The sequence below is a fragment of the Phoxinus phoxinus genome (assembly GCF_949152265.1).
Source record: "Phoxinus phoxinus genome assembly, chromosome: 13".
Lineage (NCBI taxonomy): Eukaryota > Metazoa > Chordata > Actinopteri > Cypriniformes > Leuciscidae > Phoxinus > Phoxinus phoxinus.
Window position 1 is genome coordinate 1077501 of NC_136888.1, and position 26687 is coordinate 1104187.

The window sequence follows — 26687 nt, forward strand, 5'->3', positions numbered from 1 at the left end:
ACACACACACACACACACACACACACACACACACACACACACACACACACACACACACACACACACACACAGTAACACATCAGGCTTCTGAGGAAGGTTTATTTGTTCATCTGTCAATCATCATTGTATTGCATTATATGATTTAAAACTACAGATTTGATCATACAACTAAGCATTTAAATATATTACTAAGACATTATTGGCAGATATTGATATGCATTTATGTAAGTATCTGCTATACTGTTATAAAAATCGCATTGATTTACATGAAAAGCATCATAATTTTATATTTTGTCCATATTAATATCAGCATCTGCAGCACATTGCATATTTCTGCTCAGTTTGGGAGTGAATAAATCTGAGCTTCATATTCTCACTGTATCTGACTATCAGATATAAACTTTTATATAAACGGTTTAATTTTGAAAGCATGAAAGTATTTATTACTTTAATGAGCTCATTGTTTCTGCCTTTAATTATTACAATGTATAAATGAATATGTTTTTAGCTAACTGAGATTTTGTATATGTGCATTTCTGAAGTACATAACTAGCGTCTGACAGCAGAACACTGATGCGGACTCATGGACTCCTGTGAAGCTGCTTTGAAACTGAGTGTGTTGTGAAAAGCGCTACACAAATAAATGTGAATGGAATTGATCTGACTTGATAACCGTAGATGTATAAACAGTAGATGCCTGTGCTTCACGCGTCAGCACACGGTTAATCTCGAGTCTGCTCTCTCTCCACACAAGAGGAAGTTTTGGAGAGCGTCACTCGAAGCCTCAGAAGATAAACACAGAGTATATGAAGAACACAACTTTATTACAGCAGAACACACACACACACACCGGGTGAGCGCGGAGCCGCAGCATTACCTGCCGGTTCCCGCCGCGCTGGCGGAGTTCAGCGGGAGGTCAGGACAGAAGTGTTCGGCAGGAAAGCTGAATGGCTTCCGGCTCCACACGGGGCGGCCCGTGACACAGGGTCACGATGTCTGAGGGGAAGTCGTCCTTCAGCACGATCCCTCGCTCACGCTGGCAGTCCAGATCCGATATAAACCCGTACCAGTAGATGACCAGACCCGGACCAAACCTGCACACACACACACACACACACACGTTACGCTTCATGAAGAACTTAACCATGTTTAAATACGGCAAGGAATCACCAGTGTCATTTTTGATCCAGCTTTTAATGTAGTTTATGTGTGTATGTGGAGTTATTAATCTGCTTTAACACACACCATGTGTAAGTTCATAAGTCGACAGCATTGCTGAGTATTTTCTGCTTAAAACTGCAGTGAACCAAAGACAGTCTCAAACACACGGTTTGAAATCGCTGGTGTTTCTGACGTCACACACTACCTTGACCAATCAGATCAACGTGTGATCGTCAACCAGTGGATCTCTGAGAGAGTGAGTGAGTGAGTGGAGGCGGGGCTCATTTGCATATTCATAGAACCGCGAATACTAAATGAGGCAAGGGTGTCAAGTTACATCCGGTAACTGTTAGTAATCCAATTGACAACGACTAGCTGTTCAGTTCAGTTCATGAGTGAATGTGCTTGTCTAAGCATGAAGCATTTGACTGTCAGTGTGAAGTCTGATCCTGACCTGTCTGAGCTCAGAAGAATCTGAAGGAAAACAAGAAGTTCATGGGCACTTTGGATGTCATGTGGGTCTGAAGCGAGTCGAGAAGACGAGAGGACGAGCTTCAGGAGCAGATAACAGCACCGTGGCGCAGGGTTCAGGGTTTAATACACGCTCGTAACCCCTGAGGGAGCCGACAACACTGAAGGCACAAACACAGAGGCCACCGCATGTACTTCAATGCAAAGCTTCCATAAATAAAGGCATAAATGGACACCGGGCTCCAATTATAATCGAGGTCTATTATGTGGGCCACCGCTTCGCCACCTCAATCTGGCACAAGTATCGCTCGGGGGGAGTCAGTGATCTTCCAATAAACATCTAACTGCGTAACGAGTCGGTGAAATTGTTTGTGAAATGTAGCTAATTTGTGTGGCGTTGGCGTTGGCGATGGAGAGAGTGGGACGCCGCTGAGACACGCTGCCATTAGCGTAACGAGCGCACGCTTCTGAGTTTAAAGCAGGTGCCATGCTGGTTAAAAAGGCATTTTAATGAGAGCGCAGCACTTAAGAACAAAAAGCTGAAAGGAGGTGCAGAGAGAGTGAGCCGGCCTCCTCCCCGTCAATGCACACACATAATCACAGCGTAATTGAATAACTAATTACAGCTCTCTGTGGTGTCATCTCAGATCCTGCAGCTTCCAGAGGACACCTTTCTCCATCTAAACACACTGCACTGAACCCTTTCTCCATCTAAACACACTGCACTGACTCCTTTCTCCATCTAAACACACTGCACTGAACCCTTTCTCCATCTAAACACACTGCACTGACTCCTTTCTCCATCTAAACACACTGCACTGAACCCTTTCCCCATCTAAACACACTGCACTGACACCTTTCTCCATCTAAACACACTGCACTGACTCCTTTCTCCATCTAAACACACTGCACTGACTCCTTTCTCCATCTAAACACACTGCACTGACTCCTTTCTCCATCTAAACACACTGCACTGACACCTTTCTCCATCTAAACACACTGCACTGACTCCTTTCTCCATCTAAACACACTGCACTGACTCCTTTCTCCATCTAAACACACTGCACTGACTCCTTTCTCCATCTAAACACACTGCACTGACTCCTTTCTCCATCTAAACACACTGCACTGACTCCTTTCTCCATCTAAACACACTGCACTGACTCCTTTCTCCATCTAAACACACTGCACTGACTCCTTTCTCCATCTAAACACACTGCACTGACTCCTTTCTCCATCTAAACACACTGCACTGACTCCTTTCTCCATCTAAACACACTGCACTGACACCTTTCTCCATCTAAACACACTGCACTGAACCCTTTCTCCATCTAAACACACTGCACTGACTCCTTTCTCCATCTAAACACACTGCACTGACTCCTTTCTCCATCTAAACACACTGCACTGACTCCTTTCTCCATCTAAACACACTGCACTGACTCCTTTCTCCATCTAAACACACTGCACTGACACCTTTCTCCATCTAAACACACTGCACTGACTCCTTTCTCCATCTAAACACACTGCACTGACTCCTTTCTCCATCTAAACACACTGCACTGACTCCTTTCTCCATCTAAACACACTGCACTGACTTGACTCCTTTCTCCATCTAAACACACTGCACTGACTCCTTTCTCCATCTAAACACACTGCACTGACTCCTTTCTCCATCTAAACACACTGCACTGACACCTTTCTCCATCTAAACACACTGCACTGACTCCTTTCTCCATCTAAACACACTGCACTGACTCCTTTCTCCATCTAAACACACTGCACTGACTCCTTTCTCCATCTAAACACACTGCACTGACACCTTTCTCCATCTAAACACACTGCACTGACTCCTTTCTCCATCTAAACACTGCACTGACACCTTTCTCCATCTAAACACTGCACTGACTCCTTTCTCCATCTAAACACACTGCACTGACACCTTTCTCCATCTAAACACTGCACTGACACCTTTCTCCATCTAAACACACTGCACTGACTCCTTTCTCCATCTAAACACACTGCACTGACACCTTTCTCCATCTAAACACACTGCACTGACACCTTTCTCCATCTAAACACACTGCACTGACACCTTTCTCCATCTAAACACACTGCACTGACACCTTTCTCCATCTAAACACACTGCACTGACACCTTTCTCCATCTAAACACTGCACTGACTCCTTTCTCCATCTAAACACACTGCACTGACACCTTTCTCCATCTAAACACACTGCACTGACTCCTTTCTCCATCTAAACACTGCACTGACTCCTTTCTCCATCTAAACACACTGCACTGACTCCTTTCTCCATCTAAACACACTGCACTGACTCCTTTCTCCATCTAAACACACTGCACTGACACCTTTCTCCATCTAAACACACTGCACTGACTCCTTTCTCCATCTAAACACACTGCACTGACACCTTTCTCCATCTAAACACACTGCACTGACACCTTTCTCCATCTAAACACACTGCACTGACTCCTTTCTCCATCTAAACACACTGCACAGACACCTTTCTCCATCTAAACACTGCACTGACTCCTTTCTCCATCTAAACACACTGCACTGACTCCTTTCTCCATCTAAACACACTGCACTGACTCCTTTCTCCATCTAAACACACTGCACTGACTCCTTTCTCCATCTAAACACACTGCACTGACTCCTTTCTCCATCTAAACACACTGCACTGACACCTTTCTCCATCTAAACACACTGCACTGACTCCTTTCTCCATCTAAACACACTGCACTGACTCCTTTCTCCATCTAAACACACTGCACTGACTCCTTTCTCCATCTAAACACACTGCACTGACTCCTTTCTCCATCTAAACACACTGCACTGACTCCTTTCTCCATCTAAACACACTGCACTGACCCCTTTTCCCATCTAAACACACTGCACTGACACCTTTCTCCATCTAAACACACTGCACTGACTCCTTTCTCCATCTAAACACACTGCACTGACTCCTTTCTCCATCTAAACACACTGCACTGACTCCTTTCTCCATCTAAACACACTGCACTGACACATTTCTCCATCTAAACACACTGCACTGACTCCTTTCTCCATCTAAACACACTGCACTGACTCCTTTCTCCATCTAAACACACTGCACTGACTCCTTTCTCCATCTAAACACACTGCACTGACTCCTTTCTCCATCTAAACACACTGCACTGACTCCTTTCTCCATCTAAACACACTGCACTGACTCCTTTCTCCATCTAAACACACTGCACTGACACCTTTCTCCATCTAAACACACTGCACTGACTCCTTTCTCCATCTAAACACACTGCACTGACACCTTTCTCCATCTAAACACACTGCACTGACTCCTTTCTCCATCTAAACACACTGCACTGAACCCTTTCCCCATCTAAACACACTGCACTGACACCTTTCTCCATCTAAACACACTGCACTGACACATTTCTCCATCTAAACACACTGCACTGACTCCTTTCTCCATCTAAACACACTGCACTGACTCCTTTCTCCATCTAAACACTGCACTGACTCCTTTCTCCATCTAAACACTGCACTGACTCCTTTCTCCATCTAAACACACTGCACTGACTCCTTTCTCCATCTAAACACACTGCACTGACTCCTTTCTCCATCTAAACACACTGCACTGACTCCTTTCTCCATCTAAACACACTGCACTGACACCTTTCTCCATCTAAACACACTGCACTGAACCCTTTCTCCATCTAAACACACTGCACTGAACCCTTTCTCCATCTAAACACACTGCACTGACACCTTTCTCCATCTAAACACACTGCACTGACACCTTTCTCCATCTAAACACACTGCACTGACACCTTTCTCCATCTAAACACACTGCACTGACTTGACTCCTTTCTCCATCTAAACACACTGCACTGACACCTTTCTCCATCTAAACACACTGCACTGACTCCTTTCTCCATCTAAACACACTGCACTGACTCCTTTCTCCATCTAAACACACTGCACTGACTCCTTTCTCCATCTAAACACACTGCACTGACACCTTTCTCCATCTAAACACACTGCACTGACACCTTTCTCCATCTAAACACACTGCACTGACACCTTTCTCCATCTAAACACACTGCACTGACTTGACTCCTTTCTCCATCTAAACACACTGCACTGACACCTTTCTCCATCTAAACACACTGCACTGACTCCTTTCTCCATCTAAACACACTGCACTGACTCCTTTCTCCATCTAAACACACTGCACTGACACCTTTCTCCATCTAAACACACTGCACTGACTCCTTTCTCCATCTAAACACACTGCACTGACTCCTTTCTCCATCTAAACACACTGCACTGACTCCTTTCTCCATCTAAACACACTGCACTGACACCTTTCTCCATCTAAACACACTGCACTGACTCCTTTCTCCATCTAAACACTGCACTGACTCCTTTCTCCATCTAAACACACTGCACTGAACCCTTTCTCCATCTAAACACTGCACTGACACCTTTCTCCATCTAAACACACTGCACTGACACCTTTCTCCATCTAAACACACTGCACTGACTCCTTTCTCCATCTAAACACACTGCACTGACTCCTTTCTCCATCTAAACACACTGCACTGACTCCTTTCTCCATCTAAACACACTGCACTGACACCTTTCTCCATCTAAACACACTGCACTGACACCTTTCTCCATCTAAACACACTGCACTGACTCCTTTCTCCATCTAAACACACTGCACTGACTCCTTTCTCCATCTAAACACACTGCACTGACTCCTTTCTCCATCTAAACACACTGCACTGACACCTTTCTCCATCTAAACACACTGCACTGACTCCTTTCTCCATCTAAACACACTGCACTGACTCCTTTCTCCATCTAAACACACTGCACTGACACCTTTCTCCATCTAAACACACTGCACTGACTCCTTTCTCCATCTAAACACACTGCACTGACTCCTTTCTCCATCTAAACACACTGCACTGACTCCTTTCTCCATCTAAACACACTGCACTGACACCTTTCTCCATCTAAACACACTGCACTGACTCCTTTCTCCATCTAAACACACTGCACTGACACCTTTCTCCATCTAAACACACTGCACTGACACCTTTCTCCATCTAAACACTGCACTGACTCCTTTCTCCATCTAAACACACTGCACTGACACCTTTCTCCATCTAAACACACTGCACTGACACCTTTCTCCATCTAAACACACTGCACTGACTCCTTTCTCCATCTAAACACACTGCACTGACACCTTTCTCCATCTAAACACACTGCACTGACTCCTTTCTCCATCTAAACACTGCACTGACTCCTTTCTCCATCTAAACACACTGCACTGAACCCTTTCTCCATCTAAACACTGCACTGACACCTTTCTCCATCTAAACACACTGCACTGACACCTTTCTCCATCTAAACACACTGCACTGACTCCTTTCTCCATCTAAACACACTGCACTGACTCCTTTCTCCATCTAAACACACTGCACTGACTCCTTTCTCCATCTAAACACACTGCACTGACTCCTTTCTCCATCTAAACACACTGCACTGACTCCTTTCTCCATCTAAACACACTGCACTGACTCCTTTCTCCATCTAAACACTGCACTGACTCCTTTCTCCATCTAAACACACTGCACTGACTTGACTCCTTTCTCCATCTAAACACACTGCACTGACACCTTTCTCCATCTAAACACACTGCACTGACTTGACTCCTTTCTCCATCTAAACACACTGCACTGACACCTTTCTCCATCTAAACACACTGCACTGACTTGACTCCTTTCTCCATCTAAACACACTGCACTGAACCCTTTCTCCATCTAAACACACTGCACTGACTCCTTTCTCCATCTAAACACACTGCACTGACACCTTTCTCCATCTAAACACACTGCACTGACTCCTTTCTCCATCTAAACACACTGCACTGACTCCTTTCTCCATCTAAACACACTGCACTGACTCCTTTCTCCATCTAAACACACTGCACTGACACCTTTCTCCATCTAAACACACTGCACTGACTCCTTTCTCCATCTAAACACACTGCACTGAACCCTTTCTCCATCTAAACACACTGCACTGACTCCTTTCTCCATCTAAACACACTGCACTGACACCTTTCTCCATCTAAACACACTGCACTGACTCCTTTCTCCATCTAAACACACTGCACTGACACCTTTCTCCATCTAAACACACTGCACTGACTCCTTTCTCCATCTAAACACACTGCACTGACACCTTTCTCCATCTAAACACACTGCACTGACTTGACTCCTTTCTCCATCTAAACACACTGCACTGACACCTTTCTCCATCTAAACACACTGCACTGACTTGACTCCTTTCTCCATCTAAACACACTGCACTGAACCCTTTCTCCATCTAAACACACTGCACTGACTCCTTTCTCCATCTAAACACACTGCACTGACACCTTTCTCCATCTAAACACACTGCACTGACTCCTTTCTCCATCTAAACACACTGCACTGACTCCTTTCTCCATCTAAACACACTGCACTGACTCCTTTCTCCATCTAAACACACTGCACTGACACCTTTCTCCATCTAAACACACTGCACTGACTCCTTTCTCCATCTAAACACACTGCACTGAACCCTTTCTCCATCTAAACACACTGCACTGACTCCTTTCTCCATCTAAACACACTGCACTGACACCTTTCTCCATCTAAACACACTGCACTGACTCCTTTCTCCATCTAAACACACTGCACTGACACCTTTCTCCATCTAAACACACTGCACTGACACCTTTCTCCATCTAAACACACTGCACTGACTCCTTTCTCCATCTAAACACACTGCACTGACTCCTTTCTACATCTAAACACACTGCACTGACTCCTTTCTCCATCTAAACACACTGCACTGACACCTTTCTCCATCTAAACACACTGCACTGACTCCTTTCTCCATCTAAACACACTGCACTGACTCCTTTCTCCATCTAAACACACTGCACTGACACCTTTCTCCATCTAAACACACTGCACTGACTTGACTCCTTTCTCCATCTAAACACACTGCACTGAACCCTTTCTCCATCTAAACACACTGCACTGACTCCTTTCTCCATCTAAACACACTGCACTGACACCTTTCTCCATCTAAACACACTGCACTGACTCCTTTCTCCATCTAAACACACTGCACTGACTCCTTTCTCCATCTAAACACACTGCACTGACTCCTTTCTCCATCTAAACACACTGCACTGACACCTTTCTCCATCTAAACACACTGCACTGACTCCTTTCTCCATCTAAACACACTGCACTGACTCCTTTCTCCATCTAAACACACTGCACTGACTCCTTTCTCCATCTAAACACACTGCACTGACTCCTTTCTCCATCTAAACACACTGCACTGACTCCTTTCTCCATCTAAACACACTGCACTGACTCCTTTCTCCATCTAAACACACTGCACTGACTCCTTTCTCCATCTAAACACACTGCACTGACTCCTTTCTCCATCTAAACACACTGCACTGACTCCTTTCTCCATCTAAACACACTGCACTGACACCTTTCTCCATCTAAACACACTGCACTGACTCCTTTCTCCATCTAAACACACTGCACTGAACCCTTTCTCCATCTAAACACACTGCACTGACTCCTTTCTCCATCTAAACTTGTGCATACGTCACCAGAGAGAAGACTGACACTTCACTGAAAGATCCACATAAAAATGACCAGGTCCAGAGAAAAAAATAAAACCTGCATGGATGATTCATTCATAATACTATCAATAAGAGGCATTCATAAAATAGGTAGGATGCATTTTAGAGTATTAACTCAGGGTCAGAAATTAACTTTTCCATTAAGAGCCAATATTGATTTCCAGAGGAATTTTCTTTAACCTTCGCAAGCGCAGATTTTATAATTACCTGTATATCTTTATTGCCTCATATTTAACCAATTACTTCAAAATACTACAGAATGTAAAACTAAATAAAAAATTGGTATAGAAATCAGACTGTTTAATATTGCTCATACAGGCATTTACACATAAATCACATAATAACATTATGAGATTAATGTAAAATTACAGTCTACAAAGTATATCAATTATAGCATTAAAGGACAGGGTAGGGATGCAGTATCATGGCAAAATCATTAATATTGACAATTGCTCTTGATATTGCAATGATGATTATTAAATTTGATTAATATATAAAAAATGGATGTTTTCAGCTGTGACTAATCTAAACGATTGCTCAACAGAAACGCTCCCATTCTCTTTACTTTACATACAAATGATTGTATTAGTAGAAATACTGCAAGAATAATTACATTATTAAATACTCTGATGACACCGCAATACTAGGTTTGTCAGATAAAAGATGGTACACATCTGAATATCATTCGGAAAATAGGAACTTTACGCAGTGTGACGCAAATCACCTTACTGTAAATGTTGGGAAATTATATTTGACGGGAAAGGATTAGGTGATTATAGTGGAGTGATCATTCATGACGCCGTTACTGGGTGCGGTCATCGATTCTTCTTTCAGCCCATGATGAAAATCTGTTCAGAATTTCAGCAAATTAATGTATTCAGAGGATTATGTTTTAATTGTACCGGGCAGTTCTAGGTATATAGGGTTTGCATTGAGTCACTTTCCCGCGGGAACACACTCCCTCAGCCGCACGGAGTGGCAGAAGAGCTGCAGAGTGACTGGATTTAATGGAGGAAACTGTGAGATCGCCAGTAAAACAAACTTTATCAGTTTAAACTAAAGGTTGGACTCGATATAGTGTTCCTTACAACTCACCAAAGATCCAGTGATCCGTGATATTGACATGAAGCCAGGAATCGTGTTTCCTCACATTTATATGAGCCGGATTTCCATATGAAATATGCAAATAAAGTCAATTTGCCTGTGAACGCTTTACATACAAATATAGGTCTAAATCCATGTGATCACTTATATCACTTATATCAAGTAAGGGATACTGTACATCTAGTCGGTTATCATCAACCTGAAGGGGGTTTATTCTGAGATAACGCACACAAACACACACACACCTGAAGGGGGTTTATTCTGAGATAACACACACACACACACCTGAAAGGGGTTTATTCTGAGATAACACACACACACACACCTGAAAGGGGTTTATTCTGAGATAACACACACACACACCTGAAAGGGGTTTATTCTGAGATAACACACACACACACACCTGAAAGGGGTTTATTCTGAGATAACACACACACACACACCTGAAAGGGGTTTATTCTGAGATAACACACACACACACACCTGAAAGGGGTTTATTCTGAGATAACACACACACACCTGAAAGGGGTTTATTCTGAGATAACAATCCGCTAGATGTACATTATCCCGCTTATTACACGACTACTTGCCAGATAAGTAAATAATTAGACACAAAATATTGATCTGAGTTGTATCTTATAATCCAACAAGCAACAGTGCAAGCATGAATGAAACTATTCCAAACCTGATTGGTGTTGCGTCATGACATGATATGTGACGGCATACACGGAAGCTACAAAGGGACTCCGGCAAACATCGGGTGTCAACGCGCTCTTTCTCGTGTTGAGTCTCAACCCCAAGCTTGAATGTGGCCAAGGACGACATCTCGATGCCGAACTGGGCCAGAACGAGCCAGTCGTGGATGTAGTTGAGCACACGGATGCTCTGGAGCCTCAGCGGCGCTAGAGCTGCATCCAAGCACTTGGTGAATGTGCGAGAGGAGAGAGCTAGGCCGGATGGAAGAACCCGATATTGGTACGCTTCGCCCCCGAAAGCGAACCTCAGGAACCTCCTGTGAGATGGAAGGATGGAGACGTGGAAATCGTGACAAACCAGTCCTCGGACGGCCCTCCAAGGACCTCTTTCCCTTTGACTTCCTGGCCTAGAGGATGGTCCTCAGATCCGTCTACTCATGAGGCTGTGGGCGAGAGCACCGCCTAGAGTCCCAAGCTCACTGGGGAGACCTCTAGAAGTTATATTTCACAGTTCGCGTATGTTCCTTTTATCGCAGACCTGCCACTCAGTGTTTCTGCCACTCAGTGTTTCTGCCACTCAGTGTTTCTGCCACTCAGTGTTTCTGCCACTCAGTGTTTCTGCCACTCAGTGTTTCTGCCACTCAGTGTTTCTGCCCCTCAGTGTTTCTGCACCTCAGTGTTTCTGCCGCTCAGTGTCTCTGCCCCTCAGTGTTTCTGCCGCTCAGTGTCTCTGCCCCTCAGTGTTTCTGCCTCTCAGTGTTTCTGCCACTCAGTGTTTCTGCCTCTCAGTGTTTCTGCCGCTCAGTGTTTCTGCCCCTCAGTGTTTCTGCCCCTCAGTGTCTCTGCCCCTCAGTGTCTCTGCCCCTCAGTGTTTCTGCCCCTCAGTGTTTCTGCCGCTCAGTGTCTCTGCCCCTCAGTGTTTCTGCCTCTCAGTGTTTCTGCCGCTCAGTGTTTCTGCCCCTCAGTGTTTCTGCCACTCAGTGTTTCTGCCACTCAGTGTTTCTGCCGCTCAGTGTCTCTGCCCCTCAGTGTCTCTGCCCCTCAGTGTCTCTGCCCCTCAGTGTCTCTGCCCCTCAGTGTTTCTGCCCCTCAGTGTCTCTGCCACTCAGTGTTTCTGCCACTCAGTGTTTCTGCCACTCAGTGTTTCTGCCCCTCAGTGTCTCTGCCCCTCAGTGTCTCTGCCCCTCAGTGTTTCTGCCCCTCAGTGTTTCTGCCGCTCAGTGTCTCTGCCCCTCAGTGTTTCTGCCCCTCAGTGTTTCTGCCGCTCAGTGTCTCTGCCCCTCAGTGTTTCTGCCTCTCAGTGTTTCTGCCACTCAGTGTTTCTGCCTCTCAGTGTTTCTGCCGCTCAGTGTCTCTGCCCCTCAGTGTCTCTGCCCCTCAGTGTCTCTGCCCCTCAGTGTCTCTGCCCCTCAGTGTTTCTGCCCCTCAGTGTTTCTGCCCCTCAGTGTCTCTGCCCCTCAGTGTCTCTGCCCCTCAGTGTTTCTGCCCCTCAGTGTTTCTGCCCCTCAGTGTTTCTGCCGCTCAGTGTTTCTGCCCCTCAGTGTTTCTGCCACTCAGTGTTTCTGCCACTCAGTGTTTCTGCCGCTCAGTGTTTCTGCCACTCAGTGTTTCTGCCACTCAGTGTTTCTGCCACTCAGTGTTTCTGCCACTCAGTGTTTCTGCCACTCAGTGTTTCTGCCACTCAGTGTTTCTGCCACTCAGTGTTTCTGCGAGCCGACAGTGACGTCACACGCATAACCTCTATTCTGCTAAATCACGGGATGCAAGCTGGGCATGGGAACCTTTCTGTTCAGTCAAAATCACTCGAGGTACAGTGGTTTGCCATACTGAGAGTGACTTGGTAAAAAGCCAACCATCCAGACTGAACCTGGAACACCGCTCGTAATATGAAGGGACTCACTGGTGACTCAATGGTCAGAAAGGGCTTCCTCTCCTCTCAGTTGGTGATTAATCAGTGTTTATTTATAGGGCTTGAACCGGGTCGCAGGGGGCGAGAGAGAGAGAGAGAGAGAGAGAGAGACTCAAGGCCGATATCAGCGCCTCACATATATAATATTTCCCCGGTCCAGCCCGAGGGCCAGCATTCAGCAACACGATCCCGATAACCAAAGGCCTTCGCACAAACAGGATGTTTAAAGAGAGCATGAGGCACGGCCTCCAACGGGCGACGATAAATAAACAATGTGTCCTACTCCATAAATATCACAAGGTGAACATCCTGACATCCTCGGTTTCGTTCAGTTCGAGCTGTTGTTCCTGAAGACCCGCCAATGAGCAAAACACAATCGCTGTGATTACGCCGTAAAGAGCCAGCAATCTTCCTTCAGGTATAACTCTACACGACATGTTTATGCTTCTTGCTGATGAGGTTTCAATGCGGACGTGAGCTTGTTTATTTAACCCAGTATAATGGGTTGATTAAATTTTACTATAGTACTAGCTTCTTCTTTTTTTCATACATAAATTAATGTTTACGGATTTAAATGAAATCCTCTTAACTGTAAAAAAAATACTCCACATAACAACTGGTTTGCATGATAATTCCTTTTTTTCCAGATCATATTTTACAGTATAGCATATTTAAGAATACATAATGCCTACATTTAAGCTCATTTAACAAATATTAGAAATAAAAATTAAAACATTTAGAAGTAATTGAAGTGTAATTTAGCAGTCTCAGATCGCTGGATCTCGTGCCGGAGCTTGTATCATGTTCAGCAGGGGAACTTTTAACTTTAGGCCCCATTTACTCTGCATGGTTCAAGTGACCCAATTCAGATCTTTTCCTCTCATGAGGCACAGATCGGATATGACCGGCGAACGTGGAAGCAGGAAAAAAGCACATGGATTCTGATATTCTCAGATCGGTTTCAGGACTCACTCATATGTGGAAATAAATCAGATAAGAATCGGATACGTGCATTTGCGTCTGACATGCAATTAAATGCGAGTCGTACATCATTAAAAAAAGGGGACGTCAACTCAGGTGGACACCTGTGATCACATGACTTATTAATGGCGCGATGGAGGACGAAGGCTCAACACAGTGGAGTTTTTCTCCACCTTACTAGAGCAATGTTTTGCTAACCTTCAAAAATAGTGTGGAAAGTAAAACACTGGATAATTAGAGCCAATAACAAATCATTCACCCGCCACTCACCCGCACCAATATTTTTCTCTGATTTAAGTATCCGCACCCGTTGGTCAAATTACTATTATTCTTATGTGTTGTAACGCGTGAGGATACATTGATTATCATCACCTTCAACGGCGGACTCGGCAACGGTTGATGCGCGCATCTCTGGTACAATACACTGATGAATGAGAGCTGCTTTTAAATGAACATTCTTTAAAAACTCAATTTATTAGACATAATTTGATTTTCTTAATTGCATAAACAGGCTTTACTCCCTTGAAACTTAAACTGGAATGGAACATGCTAACATTTTAGAGAATGTAGTTAATATTTTCGTTAATAATGATTTATCATATCCACCCGTGACACACCCGAAATGAATCAGAATGTTATTTTTAACAAAAATTACCCAAACACTGGGTTGTTACGTCTGAACCAGGATCTTGGTTACACAAAAACTATCCAAACACTGGGTTGTTACGTCTGACCCAGGATCTGGGTAACACAAAAACTACCCAAACACTGGGTTGTTACGTCTGACCCAAGATCTGGGTAACACAAAAACTACCCAAACACTGGGTTGTTACACCTGACCCAAGAGCAGGGTAACACAAAAACTACCCAAACACTGGGTTGTTACGCCTGACCCAAGATCTGGGTAACACAAAAACTACCCAAACACTGGGTTGTTACGCCTGACCCAAGATCTGGGTAACACAAAAACTACCCAAACACTGGGTTGTTACACCTGACCCAAGATCTGGGTAACACAAAAACTACTCAAACACTGGGTTGTTACGCCTGACCCAAGAGCTGGGTAACACAAAAACTAACCAAACACTGGGTTGTTACGTCTGACCCAAGATCTGGGTAACACAAAAACTACCCAAACACTGGGTTGTTACGCCTGACCCAAGATCTGGGTAACACAAAAACTACCCAAACACTGGGTTGTTACGCCTGACCCAAGATCTGGGTAACACAAAAACTACCCAAACACTGGGTTGTTACGCCTGACCCAAGATCTGGGTAACACAAAAACTACCCAAACACTGGGTTGTTATGCCTGACCCAAGATCTGGGTAACACAAAACTACCCAAACATTGGGTTGTTACATCTGACCCAAGATCTGTGACCTGGGTAACACAAAACCTACCCAAACACTGGGTTGTTACGTCTGACTCAGGATCTGGGTAACAAAAACTACCCAAACACTGGGTAATTATGTCTGATCCAGGATCTGGGTTACAAAAGAACTACCCAAATACTGTGTTGTTACGTCTGACCCAGGATCTGGGTTACAAAAGAACTACCCAAACACTGGGTTGTTACGTCTGACCCAAGATCTGGGTAACACAAAAACTAACCAAACACTGGGTTGTTACGTCTGACCCAAGATCTGGGTAACACAAAAACTACCCAAACACTGTGTTGTTACGTCTGATCCAGGATCTGGGTTGGAAAAAAAACTACCCAAAAACTGGGTTGTTACGTCTGAACCAGGATCTTGGTTACACAAAAACTATCCAAACACTGGGTTGTTACGCCTGACCCAAGATCTGGGTAACACAAAAACTACCCAAACACTGGGTTGTTACACCTGACCCAAGATCTGGGTAACACAAAAACTACCCAAACACTGGGTTGTTACACCTGACCCAAGATCTGGGTAACACAAAAACTACCCAAACACTGTGTTGTTACGTCTGAACAAGGATCTTGGTTACACAAAAACTATCCAAACACTGGGTTGTTACGCCTGACCCAAGATCTGGATAACACAAAACTACCCAAACATTGGGTTGTTACATCTGACCCAAGATCTGGGTAACACAAAACTACCCAAACACTGGGTTGTTACGCCTGACCCAAGATCTGGGTAACAAAAAAACTACCCAAACACTGGGTTGTTACATCTGACCCAAGATCTGTGACCTGGGTAACACAAAACCTACCCAAACACTGGGTTGATACGTCTGACTCAGGATCTGGGTAACAAAAACTACCCAAACACTGGGTTGTTACGTCTGATCCAGGATCTGGGTAACACAAAAACTACCCAAACACTGGGTTGTTACATCTGACCCAAGATCTGTGATCTGGGTAACAGAAACTACCCAAACACTGTGTTGTTACATCTGACCCAAGATCTGTGATCTGGGTAACAAAAACTACCCAAACACTGGGTAATTACGTCTGATCCAGGATCTGGGTTACAAAAGAACTACCCAAATACTGGGTTGTTATGTCTGACCCAGGATCTGGGTTACAAAAGAACTACCCAAACAATGGGTTGTTACGTCTGACCCAAGATCTGGGTAACACAAAAACTACCCAAACACTGGGTTGTTACGTCTGACCCAAGATCTGGGTAACACAAAAACTACCCAAACACTGTGTTGTTACGTCTGATCCAGGATCTGGGTTGGAAAAAAAAATACCCAAACACTGGGTTGTTACGTCTGAACCAGGATCTTGGTTACACAAAAACTATCCAAACACTGGGTTGTTACGTCTGACCCAGGATCTGGGTAACACAAAAACTACCCAAACACTGGGTTGTTACGTCTGACCCAAGATCTGGGTAACACAAAAACTACCCAAACACTGGGTTGTTACACCTGACCCAAGAGCAGGGTAACACAAAAACTACCCAAACACTGGGTTGTTACGCCTGACCCAAGATCTGGGTAACACAAAAACTACCCAAACACTGGGTTGTTACGCCTGACCCAAGATCTGGGTAACACAAAAACTACCCAAACACTGGGTTGTTACACCTGACCCAAGATCTGGGTAACACAAAAACTACTCAAACACTGGGTTGTTACGCCTGACCCAAGAGCTGGGTAACACAAAAACTACTCAAACACTGGGTTGTTACGTCTGAACAAGGATCTTGGTTACACAAAAACTATCCAAACACTGGGTTGTTACGCCTGACCCAAGATCTGGGTAACACAAAAACTACCCAAACACTGGGTTGTTACGCCTGACCCAAGATCTGGGTAACACAAAAACTACCCAAACACTGGGTTGTTACGCCTGACCCAAGAGCTGTGACCTGGGTAACACAAAACCTACCCAAACACTGGGTTGTTACGTCTGACTCAGGATCTGGGTAACAAAAACTACCCAAACACTGGGTAATTATGTCTGATCCAGGATCTGGGTTACAAAAGAACTACCCAAATACTGGGTTGTTACGTCTGACCCAGGATCTGGGTTACAAAAGAACTACCCAAACACTGGGTTGTTACGTCTGACCCAAGATCTGGGTAACACAAAAACTAACCAAACACTGGGTTGTTACGTCTGACCCAAGATCTGGGTAACACAAAAACTACCCAAACACTGTGTTGTTACGTCTGATCCAGGATCTGGGTTGGAAAAAAAACTACCCAAAAACTGGGTTGTTACGTCTGAACCAGGATCTTGGTTACACAAAAACTATCCAAACACTGGGTTGTTACGCCTGACCCAAGATCTGGGTAACACAAAAACTACCCAAACACTGGGTTGTTACGTCTGAACAAGGATCTTGGTTACACAAAAACTATCCAAACACTGGGTTGTTACGCCTGACCCAAGATCTGGATAACACAAAACTACCCAAACATTGGGTTGTTACATCTGACCCAAGATCTGGGTAACACAAAACTACCCAAACACTGGGTTGTTACGCCTGACCCAAGATCTGGGTAACAAAAAAACTACCCAAACACTGGGTTGTTACATCTGACCCAAGATCTGTGACCTGGGTAACACAAAACCTACCCAAACACTGGGTTGTTACGTCTGACTCAGGATCTGGGTAACAAAAACTACCCAAACACTGGGTTGTTACGTCTGATCCAGGATCTGGGTAACACAAAAACTACCCAAACACTGGGTTGTTACATCTGACCCAAGATCTGTGATCTGGGTAACAGAAACTACCCAAACACTGTGTTGTTACATCTGACCCAAGATCTGTGATCTGGGTAACAAAAACTACCCAAACACTGGGTAATTACGTCTGATCCAGGATCTGGGTTACAAAAGAACTACCCAAATACTGGGTTGTTATGTCTGACCCAGGATCTGGGTTACAAAAGAACTACCCAAACAATGGGTTGTTACGTCTGACCCAAGATCTGGGTAACACAAAAACTACCCAAACACTGGGTTGTTACGTCTGACCCAAGATCTGGGTAACACAAAAACTACCCAAACACTGTGTTGTTACGTCTGATCCAGGATCTGGGTTGAAAAAAAAAATACCCAAACACTGGGTTGTTACGTCTGAACCAGGATCTTGGTTACACAAAAACTATCCAAACACTGGGTTGTTACGCCTGACCCAAGATCTGGGTAACACAAAAACTACCCAAACACTGGGTTGTTACACCTGACCCAAGATCTGGGTAACACAAAAACTACCCAAACACTGGGTTGTTACACCTGACCCAAGATCTGGGTAACACAAAAACTACTCAAACACTGGGTTGTTACGCCTGACCCAAGAGCTGGGTAACACAAAAACTACTCAAACACTGGGTTGTTACGTCTGAACAAGGATCTTGGTTACACAAAAACTATCCAAACACTGGGTTGTTACGCCTGACCCAAGATCTGGGTAACACAAAAACTACCCAAACACTGGGTTGTTACGCCTGACCCAAGATCTGGGTAACACAAAAACTACTCAAACACTGGGTTGTTACGCCTGACCCAAGAGCTGGGTAACACAAAAACTACTCAAACACTGGGTTGTTACGCCTGACCCAAGATGTGGGTAACACAAAAACTACCCAAACACTGGGTTGTTACACCTGACCCAAGATCTGTGTAACACAAAACTACCCAAACATTGGGTTGTTACATCTGACCCAAGATCTGTGATCTGGGTAACACAAAAACTACCCAAACACTGGGTAATTATGTCTGACCCAGGATCTGGGTAACACAAAAACTACCCAAACACTGGGTTGTTACATATGACCCAAGATCTGTGATCTGGGTAACAGAAACTACCCAAACACTGAGTTGTTACATCTGACCCAAGATCTGTGATCTGGGCAACAAAAACTACCCAAACACTGGGTAATTACGTCTGATCCAGGATCTGGGTTACAAAAGAACTACCCAAATACTGGGTTGTTACGTCTGACCCAGGATCTGGGTTACAAAAGAACTACCCAAACACTGGGTAATTACGTCTGACCCAAGATCTGGGTAACACAAAAACTACCCAAACACTGGGTTGTTACGTCTGATCCAGGATCTGGGTTACAAAAGAACTACCCAAATACTGGGTTGTTACGTCTGACCCAAGAGCTGGGTAACACAAAAACTACTCAAACACTGGGTTGTTACATCTGACCCAAGATCTGTGACCTGGGTAACACAAAACCTACCCAAACACTGGGTTGTTACGTCTGACTCAGGATCTGGGTAACAAAAACTACCCAAACACTGGGTTGTTACGCCTGACCCAAGATCTGGGTAACACAAAAACTACCCAAAAACTGTGTTGTTACGCCAGATCCAGGATCTGGGTTACAAAATAACTACTCAAACACTGGGTTGTTACATCTGACCCAAGATCTGTGATCTGGGTAACAAAAACTACCCAAACACTGGGTTGTTACGTCTGACTCAGGATCTGGGTAACACAAAAACTACCCAAATACTGGGTTGTTACGCCTGACCCAAGATCTGGGTAACACAAAAACTACCCAAACACTGGGTTGTTACGTCTGACCCAAGATCTGGGTAACACAAAAACTACTCAAACACTGGGTTGTTACATCTGACCCAAGATCTGTGATCTGGGTAACACAAAACCTACCCAAACACTGGTTTGTTACGTCTGACCCAAGATCTGGGTAACACAAAAACTACCCAAATACTGGGTTGTTACGCCTGACCCAAGATCTGGGTAACATAAAAACTACCCAAACACTGGGTTGTTACGTCTGACCCAAGATCTGGGTAACACAAAAACTACCCAAACACTGTGTTGTTACGTCTGATCCAGGATCTGGGTTACAAAAGAACTACCCAAATACTGGGTTGTTACGTCTGACCCAAGAGCTGGGTAACACAAAAACTACTCAAACACTGGGTTGTTACATCTGACCCAAGATCTGTGATCTGGGTAACAAAAACTACCAAATCACTGGGTAATTACGTCTGACCCAGGATCTGGGTAACACAAAAACTACCCAAAAACTGTGTTGTTACGTCTGATCCAGGATCTGGGTTACAAAAGAACTACTCAAACACTGGGTTGTTACATCTGACCCAAGATCTGTGATCTGGATAACACAAAAACTACCCAATAACTGTTTTGTTACGTCTGATCCAGGATCTGGGTTACAAAAGAACTACTCAAACACTGGGTTGTTACGCCTGACCCAGGATCTGGGTAACACAAAAACTACCCAAAAACTGTTTTGTTACGTCTGACTCAGGATCTGGGTAACAAAAACTACCCAAACACTGGGTTGTTACGCCTGACCCAGGATCTGGGTAACACAAAAACTACCCAAACACTGGGTAATTACGTCTGACCCAGGATCTGGGTAACACAAAAACTACCCAAAAACTGTGTTGTTACGTCTGACTCAGGATCTGGGTAACAAAAACTACCCAAACACTGGATAATTACGTCTGACCCAGGATCTGGGTAACACAAAAACTACACAAAAACTGTGTTGTTACGTCTGATCCAGGATCTGGGTTACAAAAGAACTACTCAAACACTGGGTTGTTACATCTGACCCAAGATCTGTAATCTCGGTAACACAAAACCTACCCAAACACTGAGTTGTTACGTCTGACCCAAGATCTGGGTAACACAAAAACTACCCAAACACTGGGTTGTTACGCCTGACCCAAGATCTGGGTAAGACAAAAACTACCCAAACACTGGGTTGTTACGTCTGACCCAAGATCTGGGTAACACAAAAACTACCCAAACACTGAGTTGTTACGCCTGACCCAGGATCTGGGTTACACAAAAACTACCCAAACACTGGGTTGTTACGCCTGACCCAAGATCTGGGTAAGACAAAAACTACCCAAACACTGGGTTGTCACGCCTGACCCAAGATCTGGGTAAGACAAAAACTACCCAAACACTGGGTTGTCACGCCTGACCCAAGATCTGGGTAAGACAAAAACTACCCAAACACTGGGTTGTTACGCCTGACCCAAGATCTGGGTTACACAAAAACTACCCAAACACTGGGTTGTTACGTCTGACCCAGGATCTGGGTTACACAATAACTACCCAAACACTGGATTGTTACGTCTGACCCAGGATTTGGGTTACACAAGAACTACCCAAACACTGGGTTTTTACGCCTGACCCAGGATCTGGGTTACACAAAAACTACCCAAACACTGGGTTGTTACGTCTGACCCAGGATCTGGGTTACACAATAACTACCCAAACACTGGGTTGTTACGTCTGACCCAGGATTTGGGTTACAAAAGAACTACCCAAATACTGGGTGTTACGTCTGACCCAGTATTTGGGTTACACAAGAACTACCCAAACACTGGGTTGTTACGCCTGACCCAGGATTTGGGTAACACAAAAACTACCCAAACACTGGGTTGTTACGTCTGACCCAAGATCTGGGTAAGACAAAAACTACCCAAACACTGGGTTGTTACGCCTGACCCAAGATCTGGGTTACACAATAACTACCCAAACACTGGGTTGTTACGCCTGACCCAGGATTTGGGTTACACAAGCACTACCCAAACACTGGGTTGTTACGCCTGATCCAGGATCTGGGTAACACCAAAACTACCCAAACACTGGGTTGTTACTTCTGACCCAAGATCTGGGTAACACAAAAACTACCCAAACACTGGGTTGTTATGTCTGACCCAGGATCTGGGTTACACAAAAACTAGCCAAACACTGGGTTGTTACCTCCAGTGGTAAAGCTTTTAAAGCAGGATTAAAGTGCTTTATCTAAAAGCCTGGGAAACACCCGTGACCCTGCGGACTCGAGGCGCTCTGGGCCTTTACAGCTCACGTCTCATTTAGTCCCATCAGGGCCGGCTAACAGCCGCTCGAACCCTGAACCGCCACGCATATTGATAAGCTCATTAATGCGTCAGGATTAGAGTGCCGCTCTATCTGCCATGTGGCCGTAATTGCATAAATCTGGTGGGTGCTCATTATCTGGTGCGTATGGATTAATGATGGCCAGGCTATCGGTGAGGTGAGACCCAATAAACGCCTGACCTGTGTGTGATAATGACTGTGGAGATGGCACTTCCAGATTTAGCCACATCATTTCCTCCGCAGTGACAGCATGGAGAGCTGGAAGGGGACGGCAGAGTGAAAACTGAGGGAAGGTGAATATGCAGATCACGAACCTTCGCTCCACAGAAAAATTATATAGCGTCGAAAAATTATCTCCGGAAGGGGATATCGGTTTTTAAACGACCCAACAAGTTCGATTAAACCAAATATGAAAAATCAAGATATAAATCAAACATGAGAAAAATATTTTTTGCATTTGTTAAATATGAGGGAAGAACAAAACACTAAACTGGGTTAAGGTCTGACACAATTATTTGGCTGAAAAGGCAAACTACAGCTACAGGTTTTATTTTACTATTATTTGACTCGTGCAGAAGCGCGTGGGTCAGACAGATGCGTGAGACACGTGCTGAAATCTCATAGAAGAGGACATCAGAGGCCGAGAGAGTAATATATGTCTCTGACACGCTCTCTCTGTTGCTGAAGAAGAGCGGCTCAGATGCAGATCCACGATAAAGCGTGTCCGGGTCATATCTGACCAGAGGAAGCTCCCCGATGGGCTGAGGGCTCGTAAGAGGATGACCTCTGACCTCTCGCCTCAGATCGAGTGTCGGATGACCCGCAGTTCAGCGCTGCTTTCCATCACATAAGCGGCCGAAAGCTTTCATTAACAGACTCTTCACATTACAGCACAGATATGATGCATCACATGCTCCATAATACAGTAAAAGCCCAGCTCAAAATGCAGAAAATAAATCTTCAAAATGATTAAAAACAACAACAGTGCAATCAATTAGTCCAGACAAACGAGTCAAGAACTGTTGTTTTCCAGAGGAGATGATCCCGTGGCTTGGGATTCCCAGCTCCTGTAACCTGTTACGCTGAACTCCCAGCAGTCCCAGTGGATGATTAGCCTCTCTCTGGGGACATCAACACAAATCCCTTCAAATGGCCAGCATTCGGTGTCGCGTCTAATCCCGCTCTTAACCCGGATCACTAATGTGTTTCCAATTAGTGTTGAGCTGGGTCTGTAATCAGCAGAGTAACCCGAGACAGGAGCCTGGAGTGACCAGCGGACACACACACACACACACACACACACACACACACACACACACACACACACACACTGAATGAGCAGTGAATCTCTGGAAAACCTCAATCAGGTTTACACCGCAAAAACAATTCCAATACGAATAAACATGTTTTTGACACTATTGGGAGGATCCATTATTTATTTTCCTTTTTTTTAAGCATAAATTCACTTCATTTTGATACGAACTGAAATGTTTAGATATTTGTACCGGAAAACAAAACTGATTTTTTTTTTTTTTTTGCATACTTATATCATCAACCCATTGATATTTGTTTAGTGGGTGAAAGACACTATAGTTATAGTAGATCAGTCCAGTGATGAACACACACACACACACACACACACACACACACACACACACACACACACACACACACACACACTAAGGCCGTTTCAAACCCTAGAATAAAGGCCTGTTCACACCAACTATAATGATAACAGTAAACAGTCAAACCAAATATTATCCAGACACCAGTGGGATATTGTTCACTAGTGTGTGCAGGACACTATAGTTCATTATGTAAGTGAGGAGAGCAGAATAAAGTAAACTGTGAGATATTATACCCCAAAAACTCTTCATACAGTGACTACCAGTGACATTTACACACATCTGGGACCAAATATGATCCGGACACTTTGAGCTGATCATGTTTTCTTCAGTGTTTTGTCTGTAACTGCTAATGCTCTTTTTACACACACACACTGAACACAATGAAGCATTGCTTGGTCACTGGTTGAGCTAAACTGGTATTATCTAATTGTGTAGTTAAATTTACCAGCTGACAGATATTCAACATAATTCATGTGTGAGAGTCTAACAGAAGTGTGTGTGTGTGTGTGTGTGTGTGTGTGTGTGTGTGTGTGTGTGTGTGTGTGTGTGTGTGTGTGTGTGTGTGTGTGTGTGTGTGTGTGAGACAGTCTAACAGAAGGACGGACAAAACCTGTGTGTGTGTGTGTGTGTGTGTGTGTGTGTGTGTGTGTGAGACAGTCTAACAGAAGGACGGACAAAACCTGTGTGTGTGTGTGTGTGTGTGTGTGTGTGTGTGTGTGTGTGTGTGTGAGACAGTCTAACAGAAGGATGGACAAAACCTGTGTGTGTGTGTGTGTGTGTGTGTGTGTGTGTGTGTGTGAGACAGTCTAACAGAAGGACGGACAAAACCTCTGTGTGTGTGTGTGTGTGTGTGTGTGTGTGTGTGTGTGTGTGTGTGTGTGAGACAGTCTAACAGAAGGATGGACAAAACCTGTGTGTGTGTGTGTGTGTGTGTGTGTGTGTGTGTGTGTGTGTGTGTGTGAGACAGTCTAACAGAAGGACGGACAAAACCTGTGTGTGTGTGTGTGTGTGTGTGTGTGTGTGTGTGTGTGTGTGTATGTGTGTGTGTGTGTGTGTGTGTGTGAGACAGTCTAACAGAAGGATGGACAAAACCTGTGTGTGTGTGTGTGTGTGTGTGTGTGTGTGTGTGTGTGTGTGTGTGTGTGTGTGTGTGTGTGTGTGAGACAGTCTAACAGAAGGACGGACAAAACCTGTGTGTGTGTGTGTGTGTGAGACAGTCTAACAGAAGGATGGACAAAACCTGTGTGTGTGTGTGTGTGTGTGTGTGTGTGTGTGTGTGTGTGTGTGTGAGACAGTCTAACAGGAGGATGGACAAAACCTGTGTGTGTGTGTGTGTGTGTGAGACAGTCTAACAGAAGGATGGACAAAACCTGTGTGTGTGTGTGTGTGTGTGTGTGTGTGTGTGTGTGTGTGTGTGTGTGTGTGTGTGAGACAGTCTAACAGAAGGACGGACAAAACCTGTGTGTGTGTGTGTGTGTGTGTGTGTGTGTGTGTGTGTGTGTGTGACAGTCTAACTGAAGGACGGACAAAACCTGTCAAATATCAACTGAGTTCTGCTCATATTTTATTACCATTTTCTAAACTATAGCGAATAAACTGATAATGTGAGAAATGTTGAAGTGTCTGAACATATTTTTGGTTTAACTGTATAATAATTATATCCACATGCACACAGCACAGACACGCACATGTACACTACACCGCACATCTGGGCGGCGAGACTGCTATCGTCCAGCTCTAATCTGACCAATGCCACTATAATGCATGAAGATAATACACACATTCATTCACGATGTGTACCGTAAAAAACGCTTTAAAAATACATCTCAAATCTCTTATTCGTCACAAAGTTTTGAACGCTGATTTATGTGTTCTAGCTTTATCATACAAAGTGTTGAAAAGTGTGTACGCCAGAATGGATAACAGGGTTGAAAAGTATGGAAGCTCGTTTCTGCCACAACATAAAACACTTTTAAAAGACAACTGCGACTTTTTCATCTCATATTTCCGATTTTAAATCTCTCAATTCTGACTTTATAATTCGCAATTGTGAGAAAAAAGTCAAAATTGTGAGACAAAAAGTCACAATTCCCTCTTTTATGTGTTATTCTGTGGCAGAAACAAGCTTTAGAATCAGCTACAGAAATACAGTGCCCTCCACAATTATTGGCACCCCTGTTTAAGATGTGGTCGGGGACTTCTAAAAATTCTCCCTTTTTTTTAAACAACATAGAACCCAAATACAAAAAAGAGAAAAATCCAACCTTTTATTTAAGTACATTACTTTGGTGGTAAAAAAAAAAATCAAAAATTTAGAAAAAAAAAACCTTGAAATCATGTGTCCCACAATTATTGGCACCCCTAACAATACCGCTGAAAAATGTAATTGATTTTTTTTTAAATATATTTTTCTGTAGTTGCTAAAGTTGGTCAGGGTATCTAGGAACTTTTAATTAGTAATTCATGACTTCCTGTTTCCCTGGGGTATAAATATGACATGACACAGAGGCCTAATTATCTTACCCATTTGTCAACATGGCAAAGGCAAGAGAACACACCATTAAAGTAAGGCAGATGTGTGTCGACCTTCATAAGTCAGGCAATGGGTACAAGAAAATAGCCACTCGCCTTAACTTGCCCGTATCTACAGTCAGAGGAATCAT

The 26687-nt window shown here is 44.1% G+C and overlaps 1 protein-coding gene across 1 annotated transcript in view; it reads right to left on the reverse strand.

Moving 5' to 3' along the window:
* The window catches only part of cdin1 (CDAN1 interacting nuclease 1), a 126661-nt gene that overhangs the window by 1156 nt on the left and 98818 nt on the right, over positions 1 to 26687 (reverse strand). The window contains exon 12 of the mRNA XM_079632791.1: positions 1 to 1094. This exon is cut by the window's left edge and continues 1156 nt beyond it. Coding sequence (XP_079488917.1) covers positions 917 to 1094 — 178 coding nt within the window. The 3' untranslated portion in view covers positions 1 to 916. The remainder of the gene's footprint in view (positions 1095 to 26687) is intronic.